Source organism: Chenopodium quinoa, unplaced genomic scaffold (genome assembly GCF_001683475.1).
Source record: "Chenopodium quinoa cultivar QQ74 unplaced genomic scaffold, ASM168347v1, whole genome shotgun sequence".
Classification (NCBI taxonomy): Eukaryota; Viridiplantae; Streptophyta; class Magnoliopsida; order Caryophyllales; family Amaranthaceae; genus Chenopodium; species Chenopodium quinoa.
Window position 1 is genome coordinate 3,769,349 of NW_018745170.1, and position 20,326 is coordinate 3,789,674.

Sequence of the window (20,326 nt, forward strand, 5' to 3'; positions counted from 1 at the left end):
TGTCTTCCTCTCATACATTGACTCAAGCTTTTTCCAAAGCTTGTAGGCATTGGTATCATTAGCAACATGTTGAAAAATACTTTGATCAATATGTTGTCGTATCAGCCCGACTGCCTTTCGATTCTCCAATTTCCATACATCTTCGGTTTTACTTTCCGGTTTATTTTCTTCCTTGATGGGTTTATACAAATCCTTGCAATAAAGGATATCCTTCATTCGAGACTTTCACATAGAATAGTTGGACGACGTCAATTTAATCATTCCCGATAAGCTTACCATCGAATCTTCCATTTTGTTTTATACAACGTGTATATATGTAACCGGCTCTGATACCAGACTGTTGGGAAAGATCACAAATAATCTTGCAGCGAAAATAATATTTACTTTTCTTTTGTGTATAAACAAAATAGGTAACAATAATTATATCTCTATAACATAATAGACTAACTCACAAAGTGTTTATAAACTATAAACTAATATTCGATGGTATAATCTCAAATTTAAATTGTGTTTCTATTTATCAAAAATAATGTGATACAAATTCTATCTCAATTTTTTACAATTAACAAATAATCTGATTACAAATTTATAATCAGCCTATATCTAAATAACTAATGATGCAAATTATCATTATATAATTTTCCATTGATTATTTCTTATTTTGCTACTACTCTCCTTCTTTTTCTTTCCTTCTATTCCTCTCATTCTTTTTCTCTTCTTTCTTGTAAATTCTCCTTTATTTATTTTTAGCAAACTCTAATAAGAAGGAGGAATATTATCCAACACTTGACTCAGGAACAAAATATTATCAATTGAAATCTGATGTTGGGGTAAGACATCAATTTTGACTCAACTCGCATTATAAAATCAAATTCTTTGTAAATAATACTCTTTTATAAAATAAGCATTAAAATATATTATATAAGATACTTTAAGAGTAATCATTGACGTATATATATATATATATTAAAATAAGTTAGTTTATGGGTTTTTAAAAATATGGGGGTATTACGGGCGAAGATGAAAAATTCCCTACAATAATATATTAGACCTGATTGAATTTATTAGACCTAATTAAATTTTATGTTGGACCTGATCGGAACCTATTACTCCATATATAAATAACTTAATGTTGTTGTATAAAATTTTTTAAATTAGTCTCATTTTACTTCCAATTCCCAAAAAAAAAATAAGTCTCAACTTATAAATTAAATATATTAATGGTCAAACTATGCAAAATAGAGGGATATTGCGTTTTCGTGCATCATAATGTGAGCATATAAGGAGTTTCTATTTTAAACCTTAGGTAACACACAGTACTCCATACTGTATATGTCAGACAAATATATCTACTCGAGTATTCAAATTTTCGAGCTTTATTTTACAACCAACTAGTTAAACCAATTCAAGTTGAATAGTGAAACACGAGTCAAGTTGAGATTAGGGATGTCAATGGGGCGGGGCGGGGCGGATGTTGACCTTCCCATCCCCATCCCCACCTAACATTTTCATCCCCATCCCCATCCCCATCCCCGCAGCGGGTCTAATATTCATCCCCATCCCCGCCCCGGCGGGTACAACTCCAAAACCATCCCCGCCCCACCCCCCCACTTGGATATCCATCCCCGCCTAATCCCCACCAAATACCCGCCTAATCCCCACCCAAGACCCACCAAATTTCCGTGTCTCAAATACACAATCCTACATAATTAATACGGATTATAATATTAAAAAAAAATTCTTAATATTACATACATTTTTGTTTATAATATAAGTGTAGTACAAATATTATAATTAATATTTACTTCGCGTAATTATTTTATAAAATAATATAAAAGTATATAGATGTGGGTATGAGGTGGAGATGGGGCGGGTACGAAGTGGGGCGGGTGGGGCGGGGCGGGGATGGGGCGGGTACAACTTAAAATCCACCCCCGCCCCATCACCCATGGCGGGTATCGTTTTCATCCCCATCCTCGCCCCACCACCCGCCAAACCGAGACCCATCCCCGCCCCACTGGGGCGGGGATGGGGCGGGTCTCCTACTTGACCCGCCCCACTGACATCCCTAGTTGAGATCGAGCTTAGGTGGGCTCGGCTCGAGCTCGATACTCCTTAAGGCTCGAGACTCCTAAAAGCTCGGCTTGACTTGGCTCGATTCGGCTCGAGGCTCGACTTGACTCGGTTCGGTTTGAGGCTTAGGGATTTTAGTATTTAGTCCAATTAACAAGGACCCAAATGGTGCCTATAGTCATTGTTTCTAAGACAATCAAAGTTTTCTTTTATAACTCTCATATATCTATCCCCTTATTCTATTTTTCAACGTGGAACTATTTCCTTCCTTTCCTTTTTTGTTTTAGTTCTTCTATATAAACAATAAAAAAATCATCAACGAAAGCTCCAAAACTTAGCAAAAACCTTAGTGTTATGAAGATTAATTTTTTTTTTAAAAGAACAAAAAAAATTACAAGTTTTCAAGCCGAGCCAAAGATAGCTCAAACTTGGCTCATTAAGATCTCAAGCCGAACTCATGCTCAAGTTGAGCCTATACCGAGCTTTGGTCCAGCCGAATCTCGAGCAATTCACGAACATGCTCGGCTCATTAACACCCCTACCCAAGGCCCCAAGCCCCCAATCAACCAATTGTAAAAGCTTGGAAAGCTCGAGTTGACTGTCAACTTGGACTGTCAATCTTCCCCAAACAAGTAGGAAAGAAAGTTCCAGAATCCATCAAATCCCTAACGTCACCCCCACAAGCACACTCTCTCTGAAACTTCCCGAACTTCCACCATCTTTTTAACCTCTTTTTCTCTCTCCTCCTTCATCAGATCTGCAATACCCAGTTCCCCAAATCCCTCAAATCTGATCCACATTCTTGTAATTTTCAAATTAGGGTTTTCAATTTGTTGGGGTTGAAGAGGAAAGAGATTGCTCAATGGAGGGTGGAGCTGTGTCGGAAAAGCAGACATCTTCTTACACTTATTGGGTGAGAGAAACGACGTCGGATGCTGCGCCTCCGCCTGTTCCTAAGATGCTTTCTCCTCAGGATGTTTCCAAACAAACTTCTCATGCCCCAGCGCTTGGTTCCGTTTGGAATACGGTATCGTTTTGATCATTAATATCTTTAATTGCGTTGTAATAAAAATTTTAAAGAGTCGATATTTAGAATTTAAACAATGAATTAATAAGATCCCAGGTGATATGTTTTTATTTATTACGGGTATTTGTTAGTGTAAACATACGGTTAATGTTTTTTTTTTTTTTTTTTTTTTTGAAACAAAATACGGTTAATGTTTGTAAAGTTTGATCACGGTGAATGTTGCAATTAATTTGAAATGGAATGGGTATTCAATTATGTGTTTTCTTAGAAATTATTTTCATGATTTATGATTAATGTGATATTATCGGAGTAAGAGATGATGTATTTTAATTGTTAAATTCTCTGTTTGGATGGTATTGGCTTGAATATTCTAGTAATTTTGTACTTAGACTATTATGCTGGATTGCTAGGTTAATTGTGTAATAGGTTGATTACAATGAATGGAGGTTTCTTGTAACTTGTAAGTATGCGTGTTTTGTTAACTAATGTACCTAAGGAGGCATTTGTTGAAAACAAACCTATTGTTAGCGACAAAGAGTTATTTGTAATGACTGGTGCTACTCATTCAATGATTGAGTCGTTAAGTTGGGGTGTCGAAAAATTCTCTAATACGCTGTTAGTTGGATATTGCTTTTGCGGTAGAGTAATTTTCCGTGTAAAAAAGTAGTCTTGTTCTACTTTCTGATGAGGCAGCCTTAGGAGTTTATTGTGCTGATTTATGCCGGCCAAAGTAATAGACTCGTGATTCCATATCTGGCTTTCAAAAATTTTAATTTGCAATAGTTGTCCTCTTTGTTGACGCACTTTATTATCTTAGTTACATTATGCTTGTTGAACTTTGCTAATATTTGATTCATATCCTTGTTTTAGGCTGGAACATGGGAGGAGAAGAACCTTAACAAATGGTCAACTGAAAGGATTAAGGTTTGTTCTCCACAAGCAAATTATAATCTTTGTGCTTTGGCCGTTTATTTGTGATTTGCCTGCCTCCCCTGAACTGGAACTTGCCACATCTATCTTATAAATGTATGAATTTTGATGTTTTTAAGAAAGAGGGCTTATTTCTAGTCAACATCGTCTATTTCCTTCCCTTTCTTACATTCCTTATGTGAACATGGTCACGTATTACATTAAATTGACGTGAAATTTCTCTTGGGTCTGTAGATTAAGTGCTTTTTTTTTTTTTGATGGATTAAGAAATTATGTATATACCTCTTGTCCTTCTGTGCAGTGAGTGTTCTATCTCGAGTTAGGGGTTTGGGGCTCAAGTATTTTTAGGATGTGATTTCCCTCTAGTGTTTTTAGGTGGTGTCTAGTTCACCAATTTAGATTAGAATGTAATTAGAAATGTGAACTTGAGTGCTATAATAAATTAAAATTATAGGTTTTGTCAAAAAAAAAAAAAAAAAAAAAAAAATTAAAATTATAGGTGTGGGTATATAATTAAATTAAAGGGTTTTTGTGGGGATTGGGGAATTCAATGCACCCCGTATCAGTCTCACCTGTACAAACCCAAATCAATCATTATCGTATCCATGTCATAATTTCCAACTAAACCGAGGTTTATACATTCCTTTTGTTACTTATTCCAACTATTCAATACGAAAAAATAGTAAGCAAGTTCATTCTTGTATTTCAAACGTGTACTGTTTCCATTTCTGTAAGGAAGAGAAATAGCCTTGCAATGCATTTTTTTTTTTTCCCTTCTCTGCTCTGTCCTTTTCTTTTCTGAATAGCCATTAATATTAGGGCACTAAAATTGAGGAAGACCCTTAAAATTGGTTGTGAGATGGGGGAGATTAAGTGGCTGACTGGCTGTAAGAGAAATAAGAAAAACCTAATCTCATATTAACAAGAAATTGAACTGGATTCTCTGAATTCACTCATGAATCCAAACTTTAATAAGCACGTATCTCACAATTCACAAATTTACTTAATAAACATGTACTTTTAATGCACAACGCTAGATATATATTATTACTAAAGCTGCCTTGCTCAGATCCCTAAATATTTACTTTCTGAACTTAACGTTCCCTTAATTAACCCATATAACTTGGAACTCATTTAGATGCCCAAGACAATTAAGCCTAAACAAATTTAGTTGGAATAAGTTCTACAACTTGCTCCTTTTTGTTTGTTCCATTTACCCTTTCAATGCACACATCTTCACTTTATCATCTTCAGCGATGTGTTATAAAAAATTGTTGAATTTTAATGTTTTGAAACTACAAATCGAGTGAAATCTAACAAGATCTTACATGAATATGTATTTTCTTATATGTTAATGGATGCACTTGGTCAATTTTTCTGTCTTCAAAAGGAATATCTTAAATGGACAAACAAAAAGACGGAGATAGTAGCAAATAAAGTTAAACGAAACAATATAAATTTTGGTGTATAAAAGGGGAGTCCTTTTTCAAATTAGCTTTATACTTCCTCCCAATCTTGAAGTTATTTCAGACAACTTTGGCACCTTTTCCATCCTGAGTATGAGAGGTTAAACGAGGTAGAGGGGGACTAAAAATGACTTGGTTGGAAGGAGTTAGGATGGATATGAAGCATATGGATTTGCATGAGAATGAGGTATTTGATCATAAGGGATGGAAGAGGAAGATTTTTGTGGATGACTGTACGGAATAATCACTTTTTGGTTTATGTAGCCGACCCCACTTATGAGATTAAGGCTTTGATTGATCGATTGATTGATTTATCCCGTGTATCTTTTCTAGTAAAATGCTCTTGGCTGTCGTGCCTGTCGATATGGTACTGACATGTTTGTGGTGATTAATTGGCTTGACAATAGACATGCAGTTGTATCTGTTTGTTTTATTTGCACTTTAGCTGCTCACTGCTCCTCCTTATGTCATTTTGCAGGAGTTGCTCAGTTCTATTGGTTCCCTGGAGTTTACTAATGGAAAAGCAGAAATAAGTGAAGTATCAAAATGTTCTGGCGATGTGAGTATTGCCTTTGCGCACATCTTCGCCACATTATTGCTGATCTTATTGAATAAAAATAAAAGTAGCCTATTTTCATGTGTTATGTATTAAAATAATTAATACTCTGGGAGGGCTTCTTTTTCAAGTCTAGACTATTAAAATCTGGACTTAATATTGAGAAAAGCTCTTGGATATAGGGGATAAATTGTATTTGATGTTATTGTAAAACTGCTCTTTAAAAATGGATTTTACACTTACAATAATATGATATACATGATGATGCCAGTGGTAGAACTTTATTAAGATGTTACTTTGATCTGAGGTTTTAACTTTTGTCAAAGGATTTGAATTTGGATTCTGGTTGAAAATGGCTTTGAATGTCAATCCAACACTTGTTTCTCAAAATTCTGATTTAGCTTCTATATTCAGCTTATGATTTGGATTTGAAATTGTTCAACACCCTCTTTTAAAGTACCTTTTGTAGCTGTAGTTTCATATACCTTCTAAAATTAGTTGTTCTTTAGCTGCTTCACTTTATTGATTAATGAATCCTTGAACAGGAGCTTCCGTTTTGGATGTGGTTGTCTTCAGGTACCCATGCATGAAGATTTGATTTCCTGACACAGTTGTGTTATTAGTACTACCTCCACAACTCCATCACATTTTATATGCCTTAATGAATTCTTTTTCACAAACTAAGACCCCAAGTGTCCTTACTCTAGAAATGTGGTTTGGTTGTTATACTTATGTCTTTGTCTCGACTTTTTAATGTGCATATCCTGCCAACTTGGGCTCATAAACTGGGATGAAGGGAGTTCTCGAGTAGATTAAAGGAAAATAGGAAATAGAAAATGTATAATATCGATAAATGTTAATACCTTATTAGTATGAAGTTTGGGCACTAGGCCATAGGCAGTTGGAATATACATATTTAATTTTTATATCAGTGCATACTTTATCCGCAATATGAACTAACTGTTTTGTCAAATATATAATACACAGGCCTACTTGGTGACGGTTCGTAACAAGAAACGTGTTGGCTATACTTACGAGTTAACCATTGATGTCAAAGGTTGGCATTTAGAATTCACTTTTACACAGAATACCACTTTTAGGTTTTTTCTTTAATAAGATTATCATGTGACAACTTGGAACAGGTGAATGGCAGGTTGGTGGAGAGAATAAGAAGATAAAGGGATATCTGGAAATTGCAGAGTTCTCATATGGTGAATTAGATGACTTGGAGGTATGAGTATGTCAGTAAATTGAAACTTTGTTTAAAACTGTAATTTGATATATTGACCAAATCTAAAGGTTTTTTAGGGACTAAATCTATAGTTGCCTGTTTATGCAATGTGTTAGGTGGTTCTTTTGGGGTGTGCTGTCATACTAACTTTATTTAGCTATGCGGTAGTTTTCTCTTAAATTTATATGACTTCAATTATTGGCAGTTGCAGTCCAACTCACCATCTTGTTATGAAAACTATTTGTTTTGGCTGAAGGGTGCTGGTTTAGTTTACAATTTGGGGGCCTAATGTTTTTTGGTTTCTCTATTTTAAGTATTATGCTGATCACTAATTAGTCCTGAATTTCATAGTGTTGTCTAACACCATCACTTGCTACAATTACTAAAGAAAGTTTATGTACCACAATGATAGGAGTCAATAGACTTCAATATGGGATTATCATATGCCAGTTCTTATTTTCCAACGAAGATGCTCTCCTATATTCTAATATCTGCCTGTTTTCTCTGGGTGGTCTTCAACATTCTAGTTTTGCTCTCCAGACAAAGATAGAAAATGCTTACCCATTAATGTATCTTGACAACCATCACCTAGTACTTGGATTGATTCCTCAGAAGACTTTTTAGAATGTGAACTATTATAAAATTTTCATAGTTCATAGACCAAGGCCCTATGGCTACTTAATTACTTATGAATGTTATGATGCCTTAGAAGTTGACATAGTTATAACTTATAATAGTTGTGGAAGTACTTCGGAAATTCATGCAGGGTTGGGGCAATGAGCTATTTGGCTTCATTTAAATGGCAGTTATTAGAGCCTTAGAGGTACCTCCTGGAGGAATTTGGTATTTTAAAGTACCCTTGTTAATTAATACGAAATATATATAGATTAAGATTTTGGAAGAAACGGAGGGGAGTAAGGAATCCAGTTTATTATTTGGAAATAGAATGGGTAAAGGGGAAGGGAATTATGGGAGGGTTCCATTTTTCCGTTCTCTTTTGATAAACCTAATAAATCCTCTCTCCTTCCCTTCCCTTTACCCTCCTCTTCCTTCCTTGTACCATTGTTATCCAAATGTACGATTAGTGTAAACAGCTGTAAAAAAGTTGATACTATATTAGTATGGTCCCAACAAGTTTGTGTAGGTGGTTATGTCATAACTTGCTGGTTGTAGCAAGTATTTGTTGTTAGAGCACTCTATTTTGGGCTTTTTTTTTTTTTTTTTTTTTAATAAAGCATTTAGTTATTTATTTTCTTCTCTGTGTCAAATGGCTGATTCTGTGTGAGAATGTTTGTGCTCCCTACTTGAAGCCATTTCAGCTGGGTTTATAACCATTTTCTGACAATTCTTTTGCCATGTATGTTTGCAGCTTACCGTGAATATAAGTGGAGGCAGTGATTTGCCACACCAAGATAAGCAGAGTATTACCAAGGATTTGAAGTCTTTCTTACAACCCTTGCGTGAAAAGCTGTTACAGTTTGAACAGGAACTCAAAGAGAGGTAGAAGGATCAATGATTCTCTCTATGTACTCTACTCATTTATTGCTCTTGCTAATTATGTAACATTAGAAATCAGTTGAGATTCCATCAACCAAATGTAAGAGTAAAGTCTCAGCTTTCAGGGATCTCTAGCTCAGTGCATTTCAATTCGTTTTGTGTACGCTAAAAATGTGCTTTAAATTCAAACTTTTTGTTATCTAAGAAAGCTAAAACTTCTCTTTGTTAGTTTGTCACAATATGGAATTTTTCCGATGAGTGTTCCTTGCTACTTCGTAATACGTAGTATTAAAGAGATGTTAACGAATGCCCGTGTTTCCATTTCAAGGCAGGGCAAGCATCTAAGAGGATGGATTCCCATATCAATTATTCTCCCTGGTTCCATAAATACTTTACACAAAACCCTGTTTCTGAGTATCCAAAAATCACTTTCAAATGCTCGAGTTTGGATGAATAAAACTTTTTTTTTTTTTTATTTGGACTTTATTTTTTAAATTACATTTGTTATTATTATTTGGAGAAGTTTTATAATTCACGCACGCATTGACTAGTACCTACTTCGTAGTAAGTAATTACTCAGCTTAGAGCAACTTTAATAGTTGGCTAATATACTAGTTGCTTCAGTACGAAACAACTCACTTGTGGATAGTCATAATAATAAGGTTCTAAAAGACAAAAAAACATCAACAATACCAATTTGAACCCTTTTAGATTCTCAATATAAGCATTAATGAAAGAGTGCAATTAAACAATTTTGAAATGTATTAAAAGTCTAAATATTAAGTTAAACACAATTCTTATATGTGACTGGACAAACTGTGTAACCGGCCATCATAATCCATGGGGTATTTCATTAGTGTTAAAGGGTTACTCAATCAATGTTATACGAGTTACTTTATTTTTTTACAAACGACCACATGATGTGATCAGCCACACACAAAACACGTTATAAGTTAAATTAAAAAATACTAATAATAATCCATAAAGATGCCTAATCATATGGTCATAAATCATAATTAAAATAATAAAAAAAAATTATTTAAAATAGAGGTGGGGGAATCCCACAAAATCTCAAATTCTCATTCCCCCACCACTATTTGGCAGCTTTCAACGGATATCCATTAATCTTTTTTTTATTATGAAATTAATTAAAATTATTCTCCTCTCCTTTCCACAATTGTTTCATCCCACCACGTCCTTTTCTCTCTCTCTCTCTCTCTTTTTTTTCTCTCTCTTTCTTTTATTATTATTTTTTTTTAAAAAAAAGCGAAAAAGCGAAAATTTATTTTTCACTTCCTTTTTCTTCCAAATTTCTTGACAATTACTACAAAACAAATCATTTACCAAAATTTTAATTTATCTCATTGTTTGTGAGCCTTACAAAGTTGACAAAAGTTGGATGTTAATCATTGGGTTTGTTATATGAAGCTCTAAGAATTTTGCTTGTGCCTTTGCATAATGGTTCGTTCTTCATAATCTTTAATTCTACTTCCCATTTTTGTTTTTCATTTTGGTGATTTTGGCATGATATGGTATGTTTCAACATCAATTATGTTATTATAATCACGATTGGATTATAACTATTAGAAAAAGTTCTTCTAAATATGGAATACTAAGCTTTATTGTACTCGTATAATCTTGGGTTGGCAACCTGACTATCGTAAACATAACCTTGGGCATAATATGCTCTGATGGCACATGATCCACACTTATATACACACGTCAAGTCCAATATATGTCTTGAATGTACCTGTGTGTGACGTATTTATGTGTTTTGTGCACATATTTTGCCATTTGTCGTTTTGAATGCCCACAGGTGTATTCTTTTGTAATACAGCTAAACACGTATTAAGATACGTGTGGGTTAGGAATATATAATTTTTTTATTAGAAAGTGTAAAACGAGGCCATTTTCATAAATTTGATGGATATCCTTGCAAGAAGTACCATATCTAACTTGCTCAAGATAATTTTATTTGAGAAAGAAGAAATAATATTTAGGTTGTTTTTTTTTATATTTTTATTTTTTTTTTTAAAATTATTGTTTGACAAATTTTTTATGTCAATTAGGAGGTGAATGCAATGGGGTGACTAGTTGAGACCATCTATTCTCTAATTCTTAAGGATGATACTCTAAATGATGAAACAAGTACGTTTTTTTTTTCATCTTCTCACTTCTAATAATGTTTTACCTTTACCTTTATCAATGTAAATATATCTTTCCCCTAAATCCGTATGCACATTATTGACATTTTATATTACTTATACAATTGATTATCATATTTGCTCATTCAAAAGGAGAAAACAAAGTTTCTTGAATTTGAAAAGATAGATCACATTTGTTTTGTTCAGCTAAGTTAGTTTTTCTAATTTGCACATCTTGAGCAAATTCATCAAATAGGTAATAAGTGCAAAATCAATTTGCTCATTTGCGCAAATGAGCAAGGTATGACCGATTAAATGGTAAAGCTACTACCTGATTGTGAGGCGTTAGATTTTGAGATTTTTTTTATTGTCCAAATAATAAATAAATACCAAAAGAATTATAAAATCCAAAATCCCAACTACAATGATTTTCAATTTTTATTTAGATCATATCAAACCCACATTAAAACATAGTGTTGGTTCTTGACTTCTTGGTAGGTGATAGGATTTGGTCAAAAATAGGTTTATTTGGCCGTTTTAGATACATTCTACGTGCTCAGCACAATTTCATTTCTTATGCCTTAATAATAAAAATTAATAGAACATGATTTCACATCAATAATATTTCAAACAAAAAAAGAACTTGTCAAATTCTATTCCTAAATGTCACACTTATAGGATGTGGATATGTTTTGCACCAGGCCTGCAATTGTAAACATTGAAATACTTCATGTATCATCAGTAGCATGTATGAAATGTATTAGGAAACTGCATTTTATTTCCTAAACATTAGAAATATAGAGTTACCAATTACCAAAAATATTGAACATTATATCATTCTTTCATATTGAACTGTATTATTGATGTGGTTTCCACAAAAACCTAACCAGGGATTCAATCAGCGTTGCTGTGTTGCGCCGCTGACGTCGTTTAAGCCTGTGGAGAGGGCTGATACTTCTGAGGTTAGGGTCTTTGAATCATTTACCTGTTGTTGCCTTTTTTTTTTTTTTTTTTTTTATTATTTAGCTAATTATATTTTGTTACACGTCTATTTATGTCATTGTATATACGTGTTCTGAATTAGTTTATTCTTGTCTGTTAGACTCCTATGAAATCTCAACTTCATAACAAGTTTCTAAATTTAACTGGTTTGTTTATAACAATGAATTTTTCTGAGGGATTATAACAATTATTGTTTGTATACGTAATGATTAACATTTCGTAGAGATTTATTTCGGAGAATAATTGTTCATTGCTAAGTTATTTGTACTTGGTTGGAATATATTGCTCCTCGATATTTGCCTTGGTAAAATCTTCACCCTTAATATATAGGTACATTATATAACGATGTTTTAATCTTTGTTACGTGGTAATGTTTTAATTTTTCTTTTGATTGTTAAGCAAAAAAACGCAATTTTGTTTTGATTTCTTGTCCTTCGAAAAAAAATAAATTGTTTGTGATCATCTGAAAGAATTCATATTTGTATGATGTCAATGTAACAGATGAGTTATCCGTCATCAGAAGATGATTCATATGAAGCAAAAAGGATGAGTCCTGATTGGGGATCGAAAACCAGCATGGACTCGGGTTATAGTTCACCTGAACCAGGCTCAATGGATCCAACCTCGATGCCTAAACCAACAGGTCCTGCTCAAAGCAAGTTCCGGGAGCAGAAAAAACATTTGGAACCTATATGGAAGCCAGGGTCTAATAACCCGATGGCTGGGAACCAACGTCGCATACCCTCCCCTAGGCCGGTCACAAATCATGACGTGATAGTTCAGAGGCGAGATGGTATGAACAGCAACAGTCACAGCTACAGCAGCAACAACAGCAGTAACCATCACCAACACCACCGAAGTGACAGCATAGAGAGCACAAGTTCTGCACCCTTAAAGCCTCATACAGGAGGGGATGTGCGATGGGATGCTATAAACGCAGTAAATGCAAGAGAGGCTCCTTTAGGACTTAGCCATTTTAGACTCCTTAAGAGGCTTGGGTATGGAGATATTGGTAGTGTTTATCTTGTTGATTTAAGAGGGACTTGCGCCCATTTTGCTATGAAAGTCATGGATAAGGCTTCACTCGCGAGTAGGAACAAGTTGCTTAGGGCGCAGACAGAGAGGGAGATTCTTGGCTTGCTTGATCACCCTTTCTTGCCAACATTGTACACACATTTTGAGACCGATAAGTTTTACTGCTTGGTCATGGAGTTCTGCAGTGGCGGTAATCTTCATTCCCTCAGACAGAAGCAGCCTAACAAGTTTTTCTCTGAGGAAGCTGCTCGGTCAGTACTTTTTCCTAGCTATTTCCTAACAAGTTTTTCTGATCTTATGTTTCTACCACCTCCGTTTCTTATTATGTGCAACAAAGGACACAAATCCCTTTGTTGCACATAATAAGAAACGGAGGTAGTAAAACATTATGTTATAGTGGCCTTAAATCATACTTTTTCTAGCTCGATTTACTTCTTTGACTTACATTCTAGGCTTAACTTCTTTGTTCATAATCATGTTTTAAAACCATCAAGAGAACTAAGAATTATATTGTGAATTCATGTTGAATGCAGGTTTTACGCATCAGAAGTACTATTAGCATTGGAGTATCTACACATGCTTGGAATTGTATATAGAGACCTAAAGCCAGAGAATGTGCTAGTAAGGGAAGAAGGTCATATCATGCTCTCAGACTTTGACCTTTCTCTCCGATGCTCGGTCAGCCCAACCCTTGTCAAGTCCTCCTCTTCTCATGTGTCTAATGGAGGTGGTGGTAGTGGTGGAAGTGGAGGTGGTGGGATCCTCAACGAGGAATTGGCAGTGCAGGGGTGTATGCAACCCTCAAGCTTCTTCCCTCGCAGCATACTCCCTGGCAAAAAGAACAGAAAATCTAAATCAGATTTTGGTCTGTTTGTAAATGGATCACTCCCGGAGTTGATGGCAGAGCCCACCAATGTCCGGTCTATGTCCTTTGTTGGTACACACGAGTACCTTGCCCCTGAAATCATCCGCGGGGAGGGGCATGGTAGTGCTGTAGACTGGTGGACCTTTGGCATTTTCCTATATGAGCTCCTACATGGTACCACCCCTTTCAAAGGGCAAGGAAACCGGGCTACCCTCTTCAACGTCGTTGGCCAACCCTTGAGGTTCCCGGACAACCCAAATGTCAGCAATGTGGCCCGCGATCTCATTCGTGGACTTTTGGTTAAGGAGCCTCATAAAAGGATTGCTTACAAAAGGGGTGCTACTGAAATCAAGCAACATCCTTTCTTTGAAGGGGTGAATTGGGCACTTGTTAGATGTGCTGCCCCTCCTCATGTCCCTGATCCTGTAGATTTTTCGCGGTTTGCTAATAAGGAAGCACCTCCCCCTGGCATGGAGAAGAAGGTTACTGAGTGTTCTACCGGGAGTGACAGCAATCAGAGCAATTCTAACGATTCTACCTACATCGATTTTGAGTATTTTTGATAAACTATATAAATGATGAAACAATTTTCCATAATCCAACTTTATAGTAGTGTTTTTTTTTTTTTTTTTTTTTTTTTTTTTTTTTTTTTTTTTTTGAAGAAGAAAGCCGAGCAAAGCATTGCATTAATCAATTGAAAGGGAGTCCATGAGTACATAGGGGCCTTTCTCTTGGGGAACATGATTCACCCAAGTTTGTTCAACTCCAAAAGGAAGGAGCTTAGCGAGATTAAAAAGGACTATATTATTTTTGCTGTACAAAGAACATGGAAATTGTATTTGTTTAACAAAAATTCTTTTTTGACACAAACAGAAAGCATGAAGTCCTGGTTCATTTCTTGACTAATAATTGAGTTCATATATATGGGATCATACAATTTACTTAACCTATCAAGATCACACAATATAATAAAAATGATACATTTTCTATCATACATTACTATAGTTTAAATTTGTAGCAAACTCTATGGTGTCACAAAGCTTAATCTGTAATTGTAATCTGGGGCATGGGCTGATTTCTTAAGAATTGTTGAAACAAAAGCAATGCTTGTCGAGGTCTAGTCAATGGAACCTCGTGCCCTGCACCTCTAATTGTCACGTAGGTTAATCCGTTATATACTTGGCTCCATCCACCAACCTGTTTTCCTCCAAAGGGGAAAGAAAACAGAAAGTCAAAACCATATTCAGAAATCGTCAACCAGAATTTCAGAAAGTCTGAGTAATACTAACAGAACATAATATCTGCACAATTATATGCTGCTGTAGTGCTGTAATTTAACAGAAATTGTTAGCACTGACCTTTTCGCTGTCATACCAAGGATACCATTCTGTAACTGTACTGAGATTAAGGGCATTGATGGAAAATCTTGTTGAAGTTAGTGGTAAAATCGCATCTGTGTCTCCACTGTAAGGAGAAAATTCTAAGAATCAGTTAACTGCATTCCTGGTATGTAAAGGGTAAATTCTGATACTGCAGAGAGTTACATTTATGATAGACCAATCGATGAGAACAAGTAAGTGGACATGGCAAAACTAATCCATATCCGATTTAAACCCAAGAACAGATTTTAACTCTAACCAAAAGTAATCCGTATATGACAGTGCTTATAACATCAAATTAAGGATACATAAATCAGTAAAATCACCTGAATACCCAAATCTGAACACCAGCAGCTATGAGTTCCTTGAAGATAGGAAGCATAGATTTCGGGGAGTCAGTCCAACTGCTTCGAACAACTTCACTGCATTGCATGAAAACCAAAACACATAAATTCATCTTGTATACTCTCAGAGATTATACTCAGTAATGCGTTTTATGTCTGATTATTACAAGTAAACATATAATGAAACTAATTGATATAAAGTCCAGTGTTCATTAGGCCTCGTTCTTTTCACCTGAAAACCCGATCTTTTATCTGAACTTATCGACCCTTACATAATTAGCATGAAAAGAATGAAGCAGTAAAAAAAAATCAGAGTTATGATTAAATTGGTGTGGTATGCAAACCTGCAAGCAGTCCAAGTATGAGGAATAGAACCAGAGATGTTAGCATGAAGAGCTTTTTGTACTTCTGGTCTGTTCATGTAATTTATTGTGTATGTCACTATACAATCATCATTCCCCTTGTACTTGAATGGCTGCATGATTTCACCAAATTATTTGTCAATATATCCTAAAATCTACTTTTTGTAAATCTACAGAAATTGAGAATAAATCCAATGACTAATCAGTAATATAATCCTAATTAAATACTATTTAAAAGATGGTTACGTTTTAAAAACATAATTAATTTACATTCGAGTCTGTTTTCAACTCAACATATTCAAAGCTCGAGTAGAGTTTTGACCCAATCGGGCTGAAATATGTTACAAACAACACGAGTTGTTTATTATTACTTCAATTCTGATATTTATCAGTTGCATTATTTTGACCGGACACATTTATCAACATATTACTTTGACTAGACACGTGATCAAAATAAGTAAAAAAAAAAGTCAAAATGATATAAATATTGTGAAATAGATGTAATAATATACGGCGAGTAGGGAATAATCAATACAATTGTACAAGTAGATACTAATTGATACTTTATAAAATTAAAAAAAGAGAGAGAGAGAAAGGAGGAATATAGCGTACAAAGTGAAGGTGGAGGGAGGAAAGATCATCACAAACAGGGCCATAAATGTCATAGGGATTGATGTCTCCAAACTCCGAGTAAGCCTTGAAAAGTGCGCCATTACATTCACCCTTTGGGAACAATATCGAGTCATTCAAGCAATACTTGTTTAGTGCCTTGTATGTTGCATCTGATATCAACCCATGATTGAACCAATACTCAAATGATCCTTTATTGTCTAGGTAGTTATCTATCACTGGATTCCCTAGCTGCAATATTAAATATATTTAATATGATATTATAATATAAGGTCGAAGATAATAATAATAAGAGTGAGGGATAGCTAAAGTGGTTAGAGCTTCCCTCCCGATTTCAGGATATCCTGGTATCGATTCTCACCCCACAAACATAGATGTATGAATAAGATCGAGGTATTACCAAAAAGCCTTTGAAGTTTATGGTAGGGTTTTTAACTCCTTTGTTGAAACGAGCTAAGATTAAGGAGAGTTCGGGAATGTAATGGCCTGCATAACTTTCTCCGGCTATGTAGAATGGTCTGTTCTTGTATTCGGGGAACTTTTTGAACCATCTTATTAAGAATGCATAGGTATCTCGAGCTGAACATATGTATTAGAAGGTTTATAAGTAAGAGACTAATTTAGTGATGACTAATTGCAATACTTGATAACATGTTATTTGTACTACAGTACTAATAGCTTTAATTGTCAAATCGGGATTGTAAGGGAAACATACCTGTTCTCCTATCACCAATTTCTTCTACATCAACCGAAGAATTTGAATAAGAGAATCCAACTCCAGCAGGTGAATCAAGGAAAAGCAAATTGGCCTCTACATAATAAGAGAATAAGGATAGAAAAGGAGGATTTTTAATTAGCATGGCCGCATGGTAATTATAATTTTATCATCATCCTTTCAAAAAAAACCCTTGGTAAGAATTAAAATATATAAAATTTAACTCTCTTAGAAAGTATAGAGTAAACATTTTGCTAATAGCTCGACTTGAGTCGTTATAATTTTAGGTTTCAAGCCTTGTTGAATTTGAGTTAAATTAAAATATGACTAACTTCACATCTGGTCAACTTTGAATGGTCACGAATTTCAACTTATCCATTAATTAAACCGACTAGATGATAATATGATATGACAATAAAAATTGCACCTCATAGTAACTTACAATATCTTAGTTAAAATAGTAATAATAATAATAATAACAACAATAATTCATCTATTACTTTGTAGCAAACGTCAGAATCATAGTTAAGAAACCCATTAATATTAGATGACTTGTACTATAATCATATTACAAAATAGTAGGAGTTTAAGAGTAGAGACTAAGTTATTTTCACTTACTATTACAACATTCACTACACTTGGCATATAAAGTCTTTGTTTACATACTTGTATAATGAAATAAAATTAAACAAATTCGTCTGAATTTAGTTAATTTAGTTGATCAATAAAACATTTTTCTATACAAAATATACCATGTATTCTTTATTACAGTATATAATAAACTATGAAACTCTATTTTAAAAATTCATCATGAATCACAACTTGTGACATTCTCTTATTCCCCACAATTATATGAAGACTAGAAAAAGAAATGCCACTTTGTGTGAAACACCAAAACCCTACCTAACCACTCATATAACTAGATTATCAACAAAACACCTTCACATTCAAAAAAATAGGAAAAAGAACAAAAAGACAACACCATCAGCAAAAATGACCAAACAAAAAAACAAAATATACATATCTTCAAACTATATAAATATATAATATAACAAAACAAATAATATGAAATATTATAATTTTTTATTGTTTTCATTTAATAATACTTACCTTTGTTCCAAGCATATGGGCTTAAAGTAAGTGTTTTTCCATCAGGCTGGACCCTAAATGGGCCCACCTCTTCTGAAGCCCCATAAGCCACAGATGAGCAACCAGGCCCACCATTAAGCCAAAGTACAAGTGGTTTCAAATTGGTTTTACCACTTAATGGTGACTCAATTAGCCAGTAAAAAAGGGACCTATTAGTCCTTTTATCCACTGTTACATAGCCTGAATATTGGCTGAAATTCACCTTGCCTAACGGCTGCCCCGGTAGTGCGGTGATCCTATCTCTATCTCGGGTACTCCGGGCTGCTAGCGCCTCACCGGAAAAAAAAAGGATGAGGAGTAGAGAACATGAATAGATCTTACATTGTTCTCTAGTGGGTGAAGCCATATTGGTTGTGTTTGTGTTAGGACTTTAGAAGAGAAGTTTAAGCATAAAGTTAAGGATTAATAGAGTGTCATATAAAGGCAAAGAAGTCTTCTTCACATGCAAGTTACATTGTGATCTTATATTTATAGTTTGTGTCTTGAATAATGGAAAACATTATTAACTAATTGTAATGGACGGTTTTTAAATTGTTTAATTATCAATCACTTGGGCTAACATGTAATTGCCCAAATGAATTGGGTTTAATTTGATTAAATGGGTGCATTATTAGGGACAAATTCATGAAAAGAAGGCAATATGTCCATACCTATACTCCTAATTATTCTTTACTCTTTACAAAATCCATTTATCTACGTCAAATTTATGATAGTAGCAAATGTAATAAGAAATTAGATTACAATATTAGAAAAAGAATTAGAGTAGAATTTGCTGAACTAACTCAATCCAAATTCGTCTTAATTCACACTATACTTGAAATTGGATAATTTGATGATTAAATTTAAAATTGATCGATCTCATGAAATTAATTAAATTTTGTATGGACTAACAACTAATTGGCAATAGATACACAATTGACTTGATTATGATCTAAACCCAAATTGATTATTTGTTGCATGATTAAAAATTGAGCCAAATTGATACGAACTAAACCCTAACTAAACTTGATCCAATTTACTCATAAGTCATCTCTAGTAGGGGGGGGGATAAAAAAAGTATAAATTTATGCTAGAATATGATCCTCCTCAATGAACTAAAACTAAAGTACTCCCTCCTCCCACATTAGTTGCAATTGTTTGACTATTATGATCGATGTAGAAATAATACTTTGACTATTTAACTATGTATGAATAACAAATTACAAAGTACAATAATTAATAACTTGAATATCATAAAGACATATTTAACAAGATCTCATAAGACTACATCTATCTATACTATATATTAAAAGACGTTCATTTTAAAGGAACGGTGGCACGTAGCACTCTTCAAATTATGTGTGTCGTGTCACAATGCCACGTCACCATCCAAAGTATATGCGCCACATAAGCTAGCCACTTCATTTAACAAAATAAAATATGCTTTGAACAAGATTCAAACCCATAACCTCCAATATATATAGGTAATACATTTACCATCTCAACCAACTTTTATTAATGTTTCAAATTTCACATAATATTATATATTTTTTTCATTTATCAAGTAAATTAGATGTATAATTCATTTATTTTACACAAGATTAGAATATAAATACATATGATGTTAAAATAAAAAAAAAATTAAAAGTAAAAAAGTGACACCCAAGGCAACGCCCGAACCATTACACACACTAACTATACAAATACTCGAATATATATTAAATTAAAGAACTACACAAACTAGTAATTCGGGGCATCGCCCGAGTTACACACTAGTTATTTCTATTATATGGAGTACTTTGTATTAGTGAGTATATGTAGTCAAAGTTTTATTAATTGCAACCTCAAAAGTCAATTTTTTTTTTTTTTTTTAAAAAAAAAAAAATGGTGCAGCAGACTCTAAGACTATACATAATAATTAGGATAAATTCCATCAATCTAA

At 34.1% G+C, this 20,326-nt stretch overlaps 3 protein-coding genes across 3 annotated transcripts; 2 read left to right on the top strand and 1 right to left on the bottom strand.

The window, feature by feature from the left end:
- The first annotated feature begins 2,644 nt into the window (after positions 1-2,644).
- Positions 2,645-9,021, top strand: LOC110710180. Its single transcript, XM_021888444.1, has 6 exons — positions 2,645-3,100; positions 3,971-4,024; positions 5,975-6,055; positions 7,040-7,109; positions 7,195-7,283; positions 8,653-9,021. The coding sequence occupies exons 1-6, from the start codon at positions 2,936-2,938 to the stop codon at positions 8,785-8,787; spliced, it is 594 nt and encodes a 197-aa protein (XP_021744136.1). The 5' UTR covers positions 2,645-2,935; the 3' UTR covers positions 8,788-9,021.
- Positions 9,022-11,697: 2,676 nt separating this feature from the next.
- On the top strand, positions 11,698-14,612 carry LOC110710351 (serine/threonine-protein kinase AGC1-7-like). The gene is made up of 3 exons (XM_021888638.1): positions 11,698-11,886; positions 12,428-13,212; positions 13,495-14,612. Exons 1-3 carry the CDS (start codon positions 11,788-11,790, stop codon positions 14,387-14,389), a joined length of 1,779 nt encoding a protein of 592 aa, XP_021744330.1. The 5' UTR covers positions 11,698-11,787; the 3' UTR covers positions 14,390-14,612.
- An 88-nt stretch (positions 14,613-14,700) lies between these two features.
- LOC110710352 (serine carboxypeptidase-like 28) lies at positions 14,701-18,833 on the bottom strand. Its single transcript, XM_021888639.1, has 8 exons — positions 18,367-18,833; positions 17,257-17,352; positions 16,942-17,120; positions 16,524-16,772; positions 15,894-16,024; positions 15,532-15,627; positions 15,185-15,290; positions 14,701-15,023 (listed from the first exon to the last, which is right to left on the bottom strand). The coding sequence occupies exons 1-8, from the start codon at positions 18,749-18,751 to the stop codon at positions 14,868-14,870; spliced, it is 1,398 nt and encodes a 465-aa protein (XP_021744331.1). The 5' UTR covers positions 18,752-18,833; the 3' UTR covers positions 14,701-14,867.
- Between the last annotated feature and the right edge of the window lie 1,493 nt (positions 18,834-20,326).